Source organism: Rhipicephalus sanguineus, chromosome 3 (assembly GCF_013339695.2).
Source record: "Rhipicephalus sanguineus isolate Rsan-2018 chromosome 3, BIME_Rsan_1.4, whole genome shotgun sequence".
Taxonomy (NCBI): Eukaryota; Metazoa; Arthropoda; class Arachnida; order Ixodida; family Ixodidae; genus Rhipicephalus; species Rhipicephalus sanguineus.
In genome coordinates this window covers 198625649-198646282 of record NC_051178.1, presented here as the reverse complement: position 1 = coordinate 198646282, position 20634 = coordinate 198625649, and the positions used below count along the sequence as shown (strand labels likewise).

At 45.4% G+C, this 20634-nt stretch overlaps 1 protein-coding gene across 15 annotated transcripts in view; it reads right to left on the bottom strand.

Moving 5' to 3' along the window:
• The window catches only part of LOC119388044 (histone deacetylase 4), a 552121-nt gene that overhangs the window by 291649 nt on the left and 239838 nt on the right, over positions 1–20634 (bottom strand). The window contains exons 21-22 of one of the 15 annotated variants that reach the window (XM_049413797.1): positions 19996–20093; positions 15989–16107 (exon numbers count right to left, since the gene is read on the bottom strand). The exons of the other annotated variants lie outside the window; for them this stretch is intronic. Coding sequence (XP_049269754.1) covers positions 15989–16107; positions 19996–20093 — 217 coding nt within the window. The remainder of the gene's footprint in view (positions 1–15988; positions 16108–19995; positions 20094–20634) is intronic. 15 annotated transcript variants of the gene reach the window in all.

The following is a 20634-nucleotide window of genomic DNA, read 5'->3' as shown; positions in this document are numbered from 1 at the left end:
CGTGTAGTTGGTCACTGTTGCCTCCCTCTTGGGCACCAGGCACACCTTGCCGCGGCGCCAGTCCTCTGGGATGGGGTCACCACGAATAATGCCGGTGAAGATGGACGCCAAGGTCTCTCTTGCATTCTGTCCAAGCCGTTTCACTAGCCCAGGTGGAATTTCGTCCAGACCTTTGGCGCTGTGGGCTCCAATGTTGGACATGGCTCGGTCGATTGCCACACGGGACACCTTCCACTCGCACTCCGCCGTGGTGTCGTTGTCCATCTCGCATCCTTCTTCACGAGGCTGGTATGGCACTCCCTGTTGTTCTGGCGACGGGTTGTCATACATTCGCTGCATGTGGATCGTCAAGTGTTCTTCCAGGTCTGCGACAGCGTGACCTGTTGCGTCTCGGAGAGTAGAATGGGGGCCTCGCGGTTGAGCGACGAGATATATGTCCAGAATTTGCGCGGTCCGTTGTTGCCAGCTTCTGTGATTGCACGCAGTTGTTTTTGATTGCTTTCCGCGATTTTTTTCTGGACGATCTGTTGCATGTCTCTCTTGGAGCGCAAAAACTCCTGCCACGCCTGTTGGCATTCCTCAGTCGAGAGGCGCTTTACTGCGTATCGGTGAGCTCTATTGGCCCTACGTCTCGCTTCAAGTGCCGTCTTCACCTGCTGGTCCCACCAGGCCTTTGGTCTGGCGCCACCTCGGGATTGGACTCTCTTCTCATAGCGACACATAGTGCGTAATAGCTCTCCCACGAACTCCTCGTAAGTGGTTTGGTGCGCATGTATGTCACTCTCTTCGAAGTCCTCCGCCACTCGTTCAAAGGATGTTGCCGGTAGGTAACGTCGAGCTGGCTTGCGGCATTGTGTCCGACGATTCCGATGAACGGAGGTAGAGAATGTCAGGGCGATGCGATTGTGGTCGCTACCCAAACTATAGCGCCCACTCTCATCCACATGTACTCTTGTCAGTGTGACGCTAGATTAGGCGATGCGAGGATATAGTCGATACAAGACCGACTATTTCTGGCGCTCCATGTAGTCTCGCCTATGCAGTCGGGGCGAAGGTTGGCGACTTCAAGGGAGAATGTTTCTGCTAGCTGTAGCATAAGTGCACCGTTATGGTCCTGGAAGCCATCGATGCTTTGGACATGCCCGTTGAAGTCTCCCATTATTAGGACCTCTCTGTTGGAACCCCAGCGCTGAATGTCTTCCGCGATACATTGGGCGATGCATCTGTTTTCAGCATTTTGTCCTGGATCAACACTGAAGTATAGGACTGCAAGAAGCACTGGCATGCCCAAGATAGCACCCGTCATCCACATGTGTTCCCTGCAGGATGCCTCCAGTTTCTTCCAGTTGCTGTTTATTGCCATTGCGCCACAGGACACCTGTTCCACCTCCTTTGCGGGAGCCGGGCTCCCTGTTGCTTCCCGCCCATTGCCAATTTGGGTGTACGGTGGCTCCTCTAGTCCGAGGAGGTGAGTCTCCGCGACTGCGTACAGTGACATCTTCTCAGTTTCGAGCATCTGGTATAGCTCCTCCCATTTGTTACGTTTCCGCCCTCCATGCATATTGAGGAAGCCAACATTCGCATGGGCCTCTATTTTTTTCCGGCGGCGGCGGCAACGTCTCTTCATTGCGGTAGGTTTGGGAGCGTAGCGTGTTGTTTGACCAGCTGCGGCCACTGTATAGCTACCTGTTGGCGGACAATGTCCCCCACCATGTGGAAGAGGTCGGGGTGCGCGCCGGGGCTGGGTGGTCGCCATGGGACCATTGCAGGGTGGGTGGTGCCTCCGTGTGGTATCCATGTCTGTGGAGCTGGGCTCGCCCTCGGTGGGCATGGCTGTGTGTTTTGGGTCGGTAGATGCGCCGTGTTCATCAAGTACATCGGGTGGGAGAGGTCCTGGATGTTGTCTCTGAACTCCCTGTGCGGCGTGTTCTGAGTCACGGCTGCCATCCCAGGAGGTTGCGGGGGCGGGGGCGCGGCTAACGTCTCCGGGGCCGACGAGGAGACGTTTGGGTCTGACTTCCGCCGAGGTGTGCGGTTGGGGTTGTCTCTGCTCCGTCGAGGCCTCTGTAGTCCTAAAAAAGGGGGTATCACTTGGGCCAGCTGCGTCGCAACTTGGCGCGTTGTAGATGACAGGTAGTGAATACCGTCTTGAGCTAGTCGCTTTTCGCCTGCCAGTATATCAGATAGGTCAACAAACGTCGCCTTTAGAGCTCCACATAGTTTCCTAAGTTCAGTGTTAAGGAGCATTGCTTTTGCCCGCATTGCTTTGCCTCTAGTTGCAACTTCGGGGGCGGAGCATATCACCAACCTCTGCGTAAGTGGGGCCACACTCTCCCGTATGGCCTGGACGATATCTCCGGGCTGTGATCCCTTAAGGACATCCTGTATCCCGGCGTGTATGATCACCAGCCCTGCACCGTGGCTTTCGTCTTCGCTGTGTTTTCGGAGAAGATGCTGTAGCCTGGCGGCAGTCGCCAGGCTACAGATGACGCTTTCGGCAACAGGCCGAAAGCGTCATCTGTCGTGCTTCGGCGTAACCGCATTCCGCCGTGACGCTATCGCGCCGCCCTCGCGCGCTGCCGCGGCCGAGAGATTCTCCTCCTCAAATACTTCTTTCTCCGTGGCTCATGTATAACTGAGCGATCTCAAGTTGGCGATACATTAAAATAGGGCCTCTATCCTTTGTCAGCAAAGCGCTGTTACGAATCGTGCGAGCGACGTTTCAATCATTCGAGGACGCGTCTGCTCGACGCCTTTCGTGGAGCGAACGCTTTCCATCCACGCCGTCATTCGCCAGTGTGTTGGGTTTCATAGCCACCGCTGCGCCGCTTGTTTTTGTACGTTTGTTGATAGGTGGCAGCACACTGCAAGCGATTTGCTTGGTGACCGGTCTGAGAGCAAAACGTTCTCCGCGCCCAGACGTCTCTCTAATTGTAAACGTGGTGACGCGGAGTGGTCGAAGTCGTTCGGCGGAGGAAATTCTTCAGATTGCTTTCAGCAGTGATGTTGAAAGAAACCATCATGACGACGAGGATTTTTCACTGGACGTAGAAGACTGTGAAAGCACCGAGAGTGATAGCGACGATGAACCACCAGCTGCTAACTCACGAGCAGCGAGTTGCACTTCACGTCCCCTGGTGCGTTAATGTTCTTTCACGCTCGTAAGTCACTTTGATTGTATTTAATGTACAATATCCTTGAGCGAGATCAAAATAAAAGCATAGTTCCTCTTGTGCATTGCATGTATCACAATTATTGTGGATATTATTATGGAGCGCCGCGTGCCGCCAACACGCTCGAGCTCGACCAACGAAGCGAAATGGTTAGAGCGATGGAACGTGCAGTCGCGGCCACAATCCACGCCTCTCGGCGAACTTCTTCGACGTTGCGAAAAGCATACGTGTTTATTCTTTTCGATATTCATGTTTCGATCGTGCTGATCGAACCTGCAACATGCGAGTGAAGTACACACGGCTAGAGTCTCAGCATGGCTGTGACACAAGCGCTACTGAATGGCATGTTAAATGCTTGTGTTCCGTTGAAGACGTGGCTGTGACACAAGCGCTACTGAATGGCATGTTAAATGCTTGTGTTCCGTTGAAGACGTAACTCCGCGTTTTCGACTGCGCAAGTAATGACGACGGGGTATTATCACAGAACACTTTTATGTTTGCAAGCCATCATCACGCGCAGCAGCGATGGCGCTACTCGCTGGCGGCCTACTACTGCGGCAAATCCGTCAGGCAGGCTCGGTACGTACTACCTCGGAGTGCCGTTCAGCTCATACGTCAATTCTAGTTCATACAGGTTTATGTAGCACGCACAGGATTTCGCAAAGCATCGTTATGCACGGTAACGGAGCTGAAATATAACCTTTCACTTCGCAGCAAATAATTAGGTGGCGAGTACTTAGCACTTTTCATGGTTTGGGAAAGTATTTTAGTCTCATATCCATTTCAGCGCAGCTCATGACTTCATCCGGTGAAAGTGGCACGGTCCGTACGTCCGCACGTCCTATCTGTTCCTATGCTAACAAACGGGTTGACCCTCCTCCTGGCGCCATATTGAAAAGCACGGCGCGCCACCTATAGTTCGTGGGCATTGCGAATAGGGTCTGCGGCTCATATGTACATTGCACTTGTGTAGGTTATTGTGCAATTTACCTTTTGAAAGTTCAGTCAGTGCAGTGCCCGGCAGAAGATCCAGAACAGTAAGAAGTACTCAACTGTACACTGCGCTATACGTGCATTTGAGTTCGCCCTTACCCCCTGGCCAACGTGGACATACGGTGAGCACAGGCGTGCGCAGGGTTGCCCATCAGGGGGGGGAGGGGGGGGCGAAGGTTCGTCGCAGCGCCCCCCCCCACCTCTTAGGTGACTAGAAGGGTCAATGTACGGGGCAGATTTCGCCCCCCGCCCCCTCTTAGGTGACTAGAAGGGTCAATGTCCGGGCAGATTTTGCGCCCCCTATTAGGTAATTAGGGGGGGCGGCCGTCCCCCCTGCCCCCCCCCCCCCCCTGTTGCATGTTGCCAGATGTAGTGTTGTATTTGCTGACCGAAGGAGAAATATGTGTGATACAATAGCACAGATAATGCTTCAAAAGAATGTGAACATGAGACTGGCCAAATTGTAAATCGCAATGCATTCATATGTATGTCCCGAGCAGAAGTTTATCTGCCTGGTGGGTTCCCCCATCACGGCTGCAGCTTTCATGCCACAAAATCATTTGAATCAGTTTTAACAGTGCGACACGAAGTGTGTTAATTTCCTCTCTTAAATAGCCTAAAAGTTTTATACAACTGTGAATTGCAAATTCTCACTCAAATCGAACAGCAAAGGAACTAAACTTTGCACACTGTAAAACGATCATGTGAGGGACTTCAACTGGAGAAATTCAGCATATCGCAGGGTACCTATACATTTTAAAAACAAAAGGCATACTTGGGGCTCCTTTCCGTCTTGCAACAATAATTGTCATCTAGCTTGCTTGCTTTTCGTTGAATTATCACCGTGCACTCGAGGTCACAAATTCAATGTAAACACTATCAGCGTGGCATAGCATTCTTTATAATAAAGAAGCAAGTGCCAAATTGTCAAGAAATCAAATGCAAGAAAACCAGATGGCACGTTGTTGTGGGACAGAAACGCACCCTAAATACGCCCTCTTTTTTTTTTAAGAGTTTAGCCGTGGATCATCAAAGGTCATCCAGTGGTTGTCACTGTGTTCAAGGGTCCCATCGAACCACTAGTGCCTAGCCGTAAATACTTTTGTAGACCATCAATAAAAATCTAGACTCATGTGCCAAAAAAAGGACGACGCTTGCACTAAGTCGTTCAAGGCTTGAAGCAGCGAAGCTGGACAACTCTGAAGTCCCATCTGGTTGCTTCTAGGTTGTTGCTAGGCTTATCGCAGCCGCCGTTGCCTTTCCCGTTCCGTAGTATTCTCTCGTTGTACGTACCGCTGTAGCACTCCATACAGATGCTTCAGCGAAGCTGAAACGTGTGGCCACGGTGTTTATCACTGGGTTAATCCCGGTGGTTTATTAAAGCTTTTCTCAATCACTGGTTACGTGTGTCTGGAAATTTTAGTTGGTGTTTGCCGCCCGTCTGTTGCCTTCTTCATTTTTAGTGGACCAGCTGTGAGTAGTGGGATTCGCCCAATTTCTGTGGCACATACCCGTTCATGATGATGATAATTTTTTGCACTAACCAACGTTTTTACGCTCGACTTAAACAGCTTCGCTGTTAAAAAATATGGAACTACCACTGACGAGCGATGACCAGCAGTGACATGGGCCACTTTGTACGAAGTGCAATGAGTCAACAATCATCAATGATAGGCACTGAATAATGGTTTATTGATGATACAAATGCATGACAAAAAAACAAAACAAAAGAAAAAAGACAAAAAAAAAACAAGGGAGATAGTACAAATACATATTCTCAGCCTTCATAATAATGTAACACACTTTACAATGGCACATAGTGTACATACACGTGGCAAAAAATATATGCTTCTATTTATCGTGTCTTCACTTTGTAATGAAATAGCGCAATAATATAATTCAAAGAAAACGCAAACATCTCTATGACTGTACAGCTTAAGTTATCGCATATATCCTCTGCAACATACAATATACAAGCTTGCGTAACAAGACGGGTCAAACAAAGAAACAAAGAACGAAACATGTCACGTTAGCCACCTCTGACTAACCATGACTAGCCTTGACCCAGCACTTTTTGATGCATGCCAACATGCACAGCAAGTGTGTCACTGCTAACTGCAGCAATGTTCTCAAGGAAAAACCAGCACTTCATTAACGTATTATCGCAACGTCTGAAAACAAAAGCACGAAGGAACCTCGGTATTAAAAGTCCAACAAAAGAGGGCATCTCAGACATGCTCAGTTTATTGACTAGATTGATCATTGTGTGCTTCAGCATTGGTCAAAACTGCTGCTTATGGATTAAAAAAAAAAAGGAAAAGGTTTTGCATGAGTGGGCACATGGGCAAAACAGTAAAAGAAAGTGAAGCAATTAAAAGAGAGAGCATCCTGCTGCTGTGAGGTGCTTAAAGCTTAACTAACATGAAAGTCTTTGACACATTAACTTCAGTGCATGTATTACAAATAAAACAAGGCAAAAGAAAGCCTGTCTTTTTAGCTGTTCTTGTGTGCACCAGATTGGTTAAAAAAGCGAGCAAGCTGGTCAGCAGGAACATAAGTGTCTTTCATTAAAGGAACACTAAAGGTAAACATTAGCTTAATCCTACAGTGGTAGCAGGCAGTCCTCAAAATCACCTAGCCTTTGTTCTTTGTCAAGAGGTGGCATACTCTTAGACAATTTTCCAATGAAAACAGCACATATCTTAGACAGGAGATTGCCTGAGAAAATGGGTATTAATATGTTACTGACATACCAACACACAGCACAGAATCTTCATACATTATTATCCTTGGATGCTTAGAATGAGAACGATGCTTAGAGGTGTTTGACAAACTCTTGCAAAATTGTCGACAGAGCAGTACGCTTGACAGAACCAGCAAGGTTTTTCAAGGGAAAATTGCTTAATATTGGCTTCACTGAGCTTTATACTCACAACAAGTTCTAACGAAGGCGTCAAGAGCTGGTTCTGAATCCTCCCAGTCGTGTCGTTAATCCTCTGCCATATGAAAGTCACATTTTGTTTTTTCCATTACGTATAAGAATTCTTTTCTCTGTATTGAAGTGACTTGGACATTATTGGATATCATTATTCTCAGTTCATCTAGGCTTAGTGTTTGCCTTGAGTGTCCCTTCAACATGAACAAAAAAGGTATTTAGATGCACTCTGGAAAAATGCCAATACAGATGACTTAACTTCCATACCAAACTAATGCAACACACATATATCCCAGCCTCAGTTTTTTTTAATCTTTTCGCATGATACATTACGACCTGGTAATTTATAAAAAAAAAATAAATACTAATGTTACCAATATACTTACATGCTTATGACTTTGTGCTAGGCACTTTTGACACACAGCCAAATTTCAGCAACATTCTTTTTCTCTTTTACGATATTCTGAGAGCCCTCGAACTGACTATGGGTTCGAACTTCACAAAACAGAGCATGTTGTTCCTTAATTAAGCGCTCAGCCAACAATGGGTTATACAGTGTACTTTGTTTTGACCTTGAAATGAGGTTTCTCAAGACGGAGTAAAATCAGCACTGTACAAATGATATACTATATGGCGCTGCAACGTGTAATATATATATATCTATATATATATATTATCGTCAGTGATTCTCAGGTGTGGAGCGGAAGGGGAGGGGAACAGATAGTGGTGGCACGATACGACAAATGAGTGACGAAGTTGGGTGAAAAGAAAGTATACAAGAATAAATGAACATCCTTAAAACAACTTGTGTATTTACAAATAAAAATGATCAATGGACAAGCGAAGCGGCTTTCGAATGTGCACAAGATTGCAACCAGAAATGAAGTCATGAGCGAAATGCCAGAGAGAGCAACACAGGAAAAGCAACCATCTGCAGACCAGAGCAGAACCTTGGTCACAAACATTGCCATATCCTGTCTAGCTGTGTGTTTTTAACAATGCGTGAAACTCATACAATATATATATATATATGTATATGTTGACACATGCACACATACAGACAGATAAGAAACAGATATACACGAACTTCACATCAGGTTTCACAGCTTGGGAAAACGCTAACATTCAACAGTCAAAAAATACAATGCATGAAAAGAAAAATGAAGATAAAAAGGAAAACATGAGGACATTAATGGGAACTTTAACTAGCACGGCAAGTATATTGTACATCACAAAGCACGCCAGTTTTATAAGGAACTTAAATCACTTGGCAAACCGCAGCTGAAGAACGAGACGCGAGCCCCTGTCTGTAGCATTTGTTCTTCCTGTGATGTTACCAAGCAGTTTTCAAATCAGTGCATATGCACTCCTCTCGCACTAGTCTCTTCAGCGTGTTTTGTATGAACATATTTACACAATGAATGGCGCGGGCACTATCAGTGCCCTTTCAAGCAAGCAAGGCCAGCACTGGTCTGACCAATTTTCACTTTTCTGAATCCTTTATTCTTTAGCTCGACAACAGATCATAATTGAAATGTGCTGCACATACGCAACAGTGTTTGTATTGTTTGTGTGTGTTTGCGTGATGTGTGTCCTGTGTGCAGGCATGTGTATGTGCAGGTAACAAAAAAAAAACCAGACTGTGGCCTAGAAAGTTGTAGGTCAGGGAACCACAAACCAATGAAGTTTTGTTCTGGTTGTTCATATAATGCAACAGCAAGAAATATGAAATGCAGTGTGCAAGGCAAACGAGTGTAGAAATTCACCTATCAGCTCATTCCATGTATGACTGATAGGCACCCACTAGTCATGCCAGTGCCAAGAGCATAAGCACTGGCGGGCTGCACCCCATTCAAAGGCCCTAGAAAGCCTAAAGCCACCTGCTACCTCCCATCAACAGTTCCAAGAAAACCTGCCTTTCAACGTCTACCACAGCAGTGTACCAAAGGCTACTACGCGCAGCTATGGGTAGCGAAAGACAGTGACGAACAGGCGGGCACTTTGCTTTCGGCTGCTGCTGTAAAAACACTTAGCATGTGTCCCCCGCAGATGCGATACTGGCGAGGTCCTGACTAGCATTGTTTTAAAATCGTCATAAAGCTCACAAGAACTTAGTACATCCAAAAGACTGTAGTATGTAATGCCCAGAACAGTGGCATAATAAGACCACTGCAGCAGTGTAAAAACACGTTTGTTTAATCACTATGGTGATGAACTAGTACTCCCCACTCACTCGTTTCCGTAAAAATGGCTGCAATGGTTGTAAGTGATTCTTTCTCATCCTTTTCTTCTTTCCTTCCTTTCAAGGAAAAAGAGCAGCTAGTTGTTTCTCTACTTGATGCTGTACTGAGGTGGTGCAGCAGACAGTGCGTGTACATTTGTGCGTATACAAAGTGCAGTTGTACATCGCAATAATCCTCACAAAGTCGCACACAACATAGCCCACTGCCACATCCTACAATGCTCCCATTTATTTCCCTTCTCAATGTTGTCGTGACCATTAGAGTCCGTGTGCAATGCATTCCACCAGAATGCTCTAACTAACTAGCACATTTCTTTGGATTGCAAACTCGTTTCCTTCTCAGAAAATGCAAGGAAGCCTGCAAACTTTGTTGTGTAATGTTGGGGCCATTTGAGGGCATAAGGTGATACATCGCAATCTCAACGCAAGCTCAATGTCACTATCATCCTTGTTTAAAGACTTAGTTAGTGCACGGTTAGAACTATTGAACCCGGTGTGAATGGTGCTAGAAAATGTACATGAGACTGCATGAAGCGACCATGTACTTTTTAAAAGACAGGTATGACAATAAGAGACGTGAACGATCTTTTAACTCGACAGCTGTAGCCTAACAGCCTACACTGTCATTTTTGAGGTGATGCTCAGCAAATATTCGTAGCATCATTCTGGTCATAGCAGTGCAAGTGGCAGAAATAGAGCAGTTGGGAGTTAACATGATGTACAGCAACAAGAGCACATTGCCTTGAATCTGTGTAACTCAAGACACACAACTGCCAGTCGACACAAATCAGCAAGTAGGAAGCATTAAAAATGACAGCAGCCATAATACTTGGTATGTAACAGGTGGAAAACAGTGCATCACTTTCCAAAGTGAGAGGTTCGGCCTTAAACATTGATGTTTCCCTTCAGCACAATGTTCTACAACTTGCTGAGAAAACATCTGAACCTGTTGGTAGGAACCCCCAAGTGCAATCACGTTATGCCTTAAATATCAAAATGATATCAAATGTGCTTCCTCCAAAACCAGCTGCAACATTATGACTGGCAGACAAGACACTCCTTAACCAGCAACAGCATTGAAAAATTATGATCCAACGATGGGCAACAGATCAACTCAGGATGACGGGATGACACGAGTATGTCAATCCAAATGTTTGTTGGGTGCCCCTGGTTCTTGACCCGCTTGACCGTCAGACTTCACGCAAACCGTGGCACAACATGTGATCCTCAGAAGTGATGAAGGCGCTGCATGCACGTTGCCATGACAATGCTGCCTCCCTGGTTTCTGTTTGTTGATGCATCCAGTGTGAACTTGTGTTCCTTGGCTCATTTGGGCAGGAGTCCTTAGCAGTCTGCACCAGTCCAGTTGAAAATTTCTCACTGGTTTATACGCAGTGTTGCTGGCGTGTGCACCATCAACTGATCACTTATCTTGGTCCTCTTCCATTGGTTCATCCTCCTGAGGTGGCTCGGACTTTGGACCCCTGGTATCCAAAGAGGCACAAAACAAACAAGTAAGCAATATGTGGTAATGTATTGCCTTGCATATGCACACTGGTGTGTATAGTGGCTTTCCAAGATGTAAACAAGCCAAGAATGGTGAATTACGTGACTATCTGATGTCCGTCAGGTCTGCATGTATGTCTAGGGCAATCTGAACTATAGATGTCTTGCTGGCTTGAGCAAGCTATAATAAAGGACCCCTTCACAATGGGTCTGTGTTACCTGGGTAGGCTTTTTACCGGCTTTAATTTGGGGTTACAATGCCCCAAATTAGTGCCTAATTTACTGTGCACTTAGGCATTTGTGGCAAGTATATAACACATCCTAAAAGCATAACAAGCATTGGTGTTAAAAAGTTAAGGTAGCACGAGGCACACAAAAGCAACATGACGTTGTATTTCAGAAACACACTCACTGCATCTGTGCAGCAGCCATGGAGAGGGAGGCCAGGGCAGTGACTGTCTCCACTTCTTCCTTCTCCTTCTGCTGAGCCTCGAGAAGAGAGGAACCCATGGTTGGTGCCCACTTCTTCACGCACGGCCAGTGTGGTGCTGCACACAGAAGTACACGACAATGTAAAAGAAGGGACTGGCTAAGCACACTAAGTGTGACATTTCAGTGAGTCATTAGTCACAAACCCTGTTTAGCATCTCAATGCTGCAGTGTTGCAGAAGAGGAAGGACTCAAAGTTATGTAAGTATGGCTATCCGAGGCACTTGTTCTAATTAGGATGAGCTAGACTGCAGTCTGTAAACAGATTCGGCAGGACCTGCTCACTGATATTTGGTGCTGTTATCACTATCGGCAACATACACATTGGCGAGACTCTCACGTGAGCTTAGCCTGAGAAAATCGTGGAAGTCGACTTCAAAGCCAAGCATAGTGGAAAAGCAACTAATACTAGAGGAATCACGACGCGTGTGAACCCACATGCACATGCTGTGAATCTATTGAGATTAACCTGTCCTTTCTATTATCGTAGGGCACACACGTGAGAATGGGTGAAGCAGTTCCTTTCTCCTCACATACAATGTTTCCTGCCTTGGGCATTTTGTTTACCTTGAATGGCGGCAGTTTTCTGCAGCAGCTGAACTGCAGCTGCACAAGGCTGCCTGGTGACCTCCTCTTCGCGCAAGGGTGTGCATTCATCTCCGAGCAGTGCTGCGACGCACTCTTGAGAGCAGTCGCAGATGGATGGCAGGTCATACCTGAGAGGAAAAAAAAAAAAACAATCAAGCAGTGTGGTTACAAACACCATTTCGTCACAGAGCACAGCACTATTGTTCCCATTTAGCAGATTCATCAAAAGTAGGGATGAGCGAATAGTGAATTTGAGGTTCGAAGCGAATCCGACGCGAATAGTGATTTGGTCGAATAATTTCGAATCGAATAGTTCGAATAGTATATAGCGCATATTATTGTGAAAAATGAGCATTTTTCTCATGACCCTTGCATAATATTTTTAAGGATTGGAACTAGGTATGAGCGAATGTCACTTTTTTGGTTTCAAATGAAGTGGAAGCAACATTGAATAGTATCAAGATTTGAATAGCAGTAGGGTGCAGGTTAGAAGTGGTACAATATGTTACAATTTAAAAATTACTATACTTAGCTCATATAAGCCCATATAACACGATTTAAACTTAAAAAAAAAAAAAATGTACACTTAACCTTGAAGTGTGGCTTCGCGGCAGTGCAGACTTCTCCTGTAAACGTGGTTTCACGGTACAGCAACCTAACGCTGCAGTGAAACCACCTTTACAGGGGATTATGTGCGGTTAAACATACATATATTCGTTCATTTCGAATACTTCGAAATTTCGAATAATATAAATGCGTATCGAAGCGAATTCGAATAGTGTAATATTCGTTCGAATATTCGAAACACCCGAATATTCGCCCATCCCTAATCAAAAGAAAAACTGCACAGGTCTGCTGAACACTAAGTGCCTCTGGCAAAATTAAGTGACCATTATGTGCAACAACAGTCAAGCCACCTTCAACTTTACAACAACCATTGTTTGATAGAATTTTCCAGACTGGAATCACCTACGAGATTTTTGCAATGCTTTATTATGCATATATGACCTACTAAAGTTGAGCTATACATGGAAATCATAAGGAGAGGTTGTAATTGTTGAGATAGTAAATCTTCAAACTCACAATAAGCAAGAAATAGATTATTTACAAATATGTTAACTATGCAAAAAATGGCAACAGTCTATAGAGACAATTATGTAGCAGCAAGCACAGGGTGCACGACCTCAGAATCAAAGCATCACCAATGCAAAATCATGCAACAACCGTAATTCTAAATGAAAGCTATTCGCAATGCCCACGAACTATAGGTGGCGCGCCGTGCTTTTCAAGATGGCGCCAGGAGGAGGGTCAACCCGATTGTTAGCATAGGAACAGATAGGACGTGCGGACGTACGGACCATGCCGCTTTCACCGGATGAAGTTATGAGCTGCGCTGACATGGATATGAGACTAAAATACTTTCCCAAACCATGGAAGGTGCTAAGTACTCGCCACCTAATTATTTGGTGCGAAGTGAAAGGTTATATTTCAGCTCCGTTACCGTGCATAACGATGCTTTGCGAAATCCTGTGCGTGCTACATAAACCTGTATGAACTAGAATTGACGTATGAGCTGAACGGCACTCCGAGGTAGTACGTACCGAGCCTGCCTGACGGATTTGCCGCAGTAGTAGGCCGCCAGCGAGTAGCGCCATCGCTGCTGCGCGTGATGATGGCTTGCAAACATAAAAGTGTTCTGCGATAATACCCCTTCGTCATTACTTGCGCAGTCGGAAACGCGGAGTTACGTCTTCAACGGAACACAAGCATTTAACATGCCATTCAGTAGCGCTTGTGTCACAGCCATGCTGAGACTCTAGCCGTGTGGTACTTCACTCGCATGTTGCAGGTTCGATCAGCACGATCGAAACATGAATATCGAAAAGAATGCAAACGTGTGCTTTTCGCAACGTCGAAGAAGTTCGCCGAGAGGCGTGGATTGTGGCCGTGACTGCACGCTCCATCGCTCTACCATTTCGCTTCACTGGTCGAGCTCGAGCGTGTTGGCGGCATGCGGCGCTCCATAATATCCACAATAATTGTGATACATGCAATGCACAAGAGGAACTATGCTTTTATTTTGATCTCGCTCAAGGATATTATACATTAAATACAACCAAAGTGACTTACGAGTTACGAGCGTGAAAGAACATTAACGCACGAGGGGACGTGAAGTGCAACTCGCTCGTCGTGAGTTAGCAGCTGGTGGTTCATCGTCGCTATCTCTCGGTGCTTTCACAGTCTTCTACGTCCAGTGAAAAATCCTCGTCGTCGAGATGGTTTCTTTCAACATCACTGCTGAAAGCAATCTGAAGAATTTCCTCCGCCGAACGACTTCGACCACTCCGCGTCACCACGTTTACAATTAGAGAGACGTCTGGGCGCGGAGAACGTTTTGCTCTCAGACCGGTCAACAAGCAAATCGCTTGCAGTGTGCTGCCACCTATCAACAAACGTACAAAAACAAGCGGCGCAGCGGTGGCTATGAAACCCAACACCACCAACACACTGGCGAAGGACGGCGTGGATGGAAAGCGTTCGCTGCACGAAAGGCGTCGAGCAGACGCGTCCTTGAATGATTGAAACGTCGCTCGCACGATTCCTAACAGCGCTTTGCTGACAAAGGATAGAGGCCCTATTTTAATGTATCGCCAACTTGAGATCGCTCAGTTATACATGAGCACATCGCGAGCCCGCGCGACCTCCCTCCCGCGTACAGTGTTATGGGACTCATGCACTACAAGAAACACTGACCAATTATATATATAAGTAAAACAGGATGAGCTTCAACTAAATATGTCAGACGATAACATTTAACTTACCTACGTGGCTACAGTAAGCCTCGCGAAGCTGATAGTATGTGTACACTGTGGGCTAGCATTGAAAGCGCGAGTTGCCACGTATTTTCACGAAAACTTCGCTTCTCGCAAGAACGAATTAGATTTCTCGTGTCACGGAGGGCCCGGTTTGTTCACTGACGCAGGGAACATGCAAAGTCGTAGTGTTCCTTTCTTGCCAACGCGTTAACACTGAGCCTAGCACAGCCGAACAAGGGAGCGACTGCATAGTGCCGCCATTTTGTCGTCTACTAACCCTCCTCGAGAGGACGCTCCTCGATTCCGCTCGGTGGCGCGACAGTCTATGGGCATTGCGAATACTCTATCAACATGGCCTACAATGAGTACTGGCGTGCTATTAGAAAGCAGATAGCACGATCTTGTCCTGCACTTTGCGAAAGCTGCTTGCAGAATTTGGCATGTGTTCTTGCATACAGCAACAAAGAAGTAGTTTTAACATGGAAAGTGTGTGTAGAGTAGCATGAAAGCTTGTCATAACACGCATTAAAAAACAGAAGCAAACATAAGGCATCGATTATGGTAAAGCATGATTGAACAGAGAACCTTACTCACCCTCCTTCTAGGGCGAGCACCACTTTGCCTTTGGCCAATGTCATCAGCTGCTTCGTCATGTAGGCAAAACCTGGAAAACAACATTCTCTAGTTATTTAACAGGGCAACACATCTACCTAGTTATTCTATTTTTGTTGTTCTTGCACTACTTAAAGTACATACTAATGCAGATGTGAGGGCTAGTGTTTGAAAATGAAGTCATTTGTGCAGGTTGCTAAGCAACTCACATTACATGTGATGGGGGAGGAGAGGTTAAGTATCATTATTGCTGCTTCACCACCCCCCCCTTCTGTCATATGATGACGTCTCTAGATAGAACTAGTGCATGTGGCGTGTGTATCTGTGAGTGTACATGTGCAGTTCACACTCCCTGGTCATCATTAAACAGCTCTTGTGCTGGTTAGCTGCTGTGCCATTAGGCGAGTTTCTCGGTCACTTGTTTAGAAAAGATGAGCCTGTAAGGTTTACTCTAAATAAATATTGTGGCAGGTGACTAATGGTGTTCAGAACAATGTGCTACACCTACTAAATGCCCTAAGTTGTTATATATTGTTGTCACACACCGCCAAATCCCAAGGCACGCGTTAAGAGCACTGCATTCAGTGGACACACTAGCGTAACCACACCCAAGATAACTTGAGAAACATCTTACAGGCTGGTGATATCTGGTATCCGCCAAGTGGCGGTGGGTGGCCAGCAGCTGCATCAAAGCCTGCAGCAACCAGGACAATCTCCGGGTCAAAGTCTCGAGCTATGGGCATCACAATGGTCCTGAAAAAGAAAGGAGGAGCAAAATAAGCACAGAGTAAACACACTTTTCTTTATAAAGGATGCATACCAGAATACAATTCATTTTGTCTCAGCATCAGCAAACTACTGTATTTGTTCATCCTCTGCCTAGTGATGCTGAATTCGGTGCAAGGGGGCATTTGCCATTAACCTTTTCACTGCCAATTCCGAGATAACTCAGGTGATGACACACGCACAAGCCCTGCTGATCCCGAGACACTTGTTTTGTCTCTTTTAAATCACTCCTTGCCACTTGTGAGAAAGCGCTTGTAAAAAAAAAAAAGAGGACGTGTGCTGCCGTTTATGGAGAGCACATACAAACAAATATAACTTGTAGTGAAATTTTTAACAGCTGAGGGAACGCATGCTTGCACATCAGAGTCAGCTCGCGCCTCTTTGGGAGCGTCTCAGCAGTGCAGCCATGGCGAGTCAGTGTGGCACATGCACGTGCTATTTGACAGAAGAAGAAATTCAAGAGCTCTTGAATAAATCGGACTGCGAATAAAATGGATAATTAGTGTTTCAGCAACTCTGAATTACTGGGTAATTATTTATTAAAAGTTAATTATTTAGTTAATTAATTCATTACTTGTAATGAGTGCTACTTTAATTTTGATGAGATAATCCCCTATAAAAATGTTTACACGTCCTTAAGGGGGGAGGTGGCGATCGAAAAAAACTTTTTTGTTTGTTGACCTACAGTAATGAAATTTGGCAGGCGCACTGAAGAGTGTCTCGAATAGCTATATATCAAGTTTCATTGCGATATCTCGAGTAGTTTTCAAATTACACTATGTTACATAATCTGATGACATACTCTGCTTGTGAAAAGCCTAGCATTGTAACAAAACATGCCAGGAAGGTCCAAGTGGTTTTGATCTTTACTCAAAAGAACACTACACAGGATAACATTATTAAAAATTGTCTATTCCTTTTAGTTTTTTTACAAATAACATCCCCATCAGCTTCATGTATTGCATCAGAACTTCTCATGCACTAATTATCACATACAAAAAAAACTAGGCCCTAAGCAAGGTAAAGAATAATGTCATCCTGTCAACAAGACTTCAAGGATTAAAAGAAAAAAAAACGGAATCAAAATCTGTGCAGTAGTTGCCAAGATATCTGCTCCACAAGCTGAGCAACATGCCAAAAAAACAGTATTGAGAAAACTGCGTTTAAAGTTTGGCCTTCTCTGAAACACCTAAAGATTGTGATCTTTGGTTTTTTTTTATGATGTTTCACTTCTTGGATATGTGGCCTTTCTCCAGTGTGCCTTTGTTCTTTTTTCATAACCTCCTTCTTTTTTTGATCTACAAAAAACCAGTCTGGATTTCAAACCAAGTTCTCTGTATGAAGGTGTGGTGTGATAGACATGACAGAATAGAAGATATTGCAATCTAATAAGGCCATATACGGAAATAATTACACATATTTCTTGTATTTATGCTGTCATTAGCATAATTAAGTCTTGCTTATTGATTACAATTAATTATTGAATAATTTTTATAAAGAGATCGAGAGAGGTTTGTTGTGACAGAAAATGGCTCACACCATGATAACCGATGCCTTCGTTCCAAATAACAAACAGTTATGGCCAAGACGTCAGTGGCACAGGGATTTTTGAGCAGTTTATTCAATGACGCGAGTCGGGCAGATAAAAATCCGTCCCCCTGCTTGATACACGTTCTTTTGCCACTCTCGCGTGTGAAACGTATTATCATTCGGTCGACCGCGGCAACGCTAGTCTACGAGGCTTTCATTGTTTCAGAACATTCATAAACGCCTGCGGCGACACCAAGCACGGCTCCAAGCACGTCTAAATTACATCGCTAGTGCTTATTGACAGCACTCTGACCGCGAAGTGCGCGGCCGCGGGGTCCGTGGAGCCGGCGCGTGATAGGCTTGGTCGCGGCGTTCGGTGACGATGCGCGAATGCGAAGCTACGATGATGAAAAATCTGCGCGCAGTATACTTGGTCTCGCATTTTCAGATGCCAACGCGCGAAATTGCTACTGCTCCGAGCAGTTCGTGGCCGTGGGGTCCGACGAGCTTGGCTGTGCAGTTCACTGCCGATGCGTAAAATGTTCATCCGCGGCTCCGAAGTGCCGGCGAGCGATGTGCTTCTTCGCTTGCGAAGACGCACTTAGCCGCGGGTACGCTAGCGCGTTGTTCTTGCCCGCAAGGTTCGAGGTTCGTCTCGCTAAACGGCACCGTGAGCGGCGTTAGGCCTAGTGACGACTCCGAGCAGTAGGTGCGCAGGTCGTGGTGCCCCTTGCTTCGAAGTGCGTAATGCGTGGTCGTGAGTACAAAGAGTTGTCCCGCGATGGCCTTCGTCACGATGTCAGAAGTGCTGATAAGCAGAAATCAAAACATCTAACCGCGAATCCGACGCTGAAGTCAACGCTAGAGAGTCGGTCCGAGACGCGCGTTTGCGATGTTCGCTAGGAGCGCGGCGCACCATCGTAATCAGATCGAACTTCCTCTTGCAGCTCCAAACTAAAGCGTAATTATATTCTAAGTGATCGTCGAGCCGTGAACACAGAACAATTGCGAACGTGTCACGAAGTAGCGCGATTCTCGACAGCCGTGAACTGGCGACGCGCAATCGGCAGACGACGATCTCCCGGACCGAGCATCCGACCAATGGCGAGGCGAGCTGGGGCAACATGGCGGACGCGGCCAATCGCAGGCCTCGGAACGACTCTCAAGTGTTTGCTTTTTGTGCTCTTCTTTCTGAATGGAGGAGCCCGCTGAAGCGGGCAATTTGAACACGGAGAAATGCCCTTTCCGACAAGCCCAAGAAGTTGGTTCGCGGTCGCGCCATCGCGGAGCTACAGTTTTTTGAAAATCGCTGTTTTTTTGCGATTTCCACAATAATTTTCGCCACCTCGGAGGGCAAAACAAATTTTTCGAAGCACTTCTGGGTGGTTTTCAGTGTAGATATTTTGGAATCAGATAGAAAAAGGGTTCCAGAAACTGAAAATTTGATTTTCAGAAAAACGATTTTTTTGCCATTTTTCGCGATACGAATCCTATTGCATTGCTAACAGAAAATTTCCACATAACGTGCAGAATAAAAAAACCCGGCATGCAGTGTGCAGCAGCGCCAAAAAAAACCCGGCAGTGAAAGAATTAAAAAGGCACCAATTTTTCCAATGTTGCTCAGTTTATGGAACACACTCAAGGTTCGGCTTTCTTTCATCCTATGTCACCACTGCTCAGAGAGCTGTGCGCACAAGCAAAAGATGGATGGAAATGTGTGGAGAATGTTCATGTTATAGCATGATAATTTCCAGGAAAGGTGGCATTGCCACTGTGGATCACAGACTCCCATATATCCCGTACCCCATTTGGAGAAATTAGACAAAAATTGCAAAAGTAATACAGGAGGTCTCGTCAGAAGAAAAAGAAAAGAATACCAAGTAATGGGAACAAAACATGTTAAACAGCCCTCAATCTGCTACCACTCAATTAAGTCTCAATTAAGTATATGTAGAAGAGACTACGGTAAGTGAATTATACCATCGAGTGTAAACAAATGAATGAACACATGTACAGTATTCTAAGGCACATATCCATTCAGTTATCAACAATTCAGTTAATGGTTCCGCTATTTACATGTTGTAAAAAAACTATAAAGAGAAAAGAGGGCAAACAAATGACATAAAGAGAGATACTACTACACCTTTTTGTATAAAAAATCGATACGTTACTTGTACATGCACGCTAAATATGCATGCCAAGAAATAGAGTTCACACATCACTTAAAATAAGGACAATTCATATGAGCAATGCAGCTCCACAGCAACCTCTAGTGAAAACTTGCTAAATATAGAGCTGGCATGCAACATGAAGAGTAGCACTCACCGAAAAGCTGCAATGTACTCAGCGTCACCCATTGGTGGGTTTAATGCACCAGACCAGGCAATGTTGATGTTGAAGCCTGTGCCATCGTCAATGCCGACCTAAGAGGGGAAGGCAAATACATATTGGATGTAGCGAATGGTTGGCTGATCCTGATATTCCAATTCAGCACACAGTCACGAGAGATTCGATTCATAATGAGGGTGCCCTGAATTAACTTTTGCTACTTGGGCTTCTTTTTAATGTGCAGCCAAAGCTCAGTGCACAAGTGTTTCTGAATTCTTTCCCCATAGTAATACCATGAAGACCACAACTACTAGGGCACCACTGTGGGCAGGGACACATGTATGTATTCTCTGTATACAAAATCAGCTACCTGACTTTCTGCTAACTCATGCTGCAATCATATCACAACTGTTGATTAAAATACTGCGGTGCACACAAAACAAATGAGGTAACTGTCAAAGGAAACACACAACTGCACTAGGATCATAAACACACAGGCACATGTAAACTTCTTTCCTAAAGATAAGCTGCGTTGAGAGTAAAAGATAAAAAAATTCTCCGGCATGTTTCCTTTGACAGTGTCCTCGTTTGCTGTGTGCATGCTGCAGTATCATAACAAACAGCTACCAACTCGAT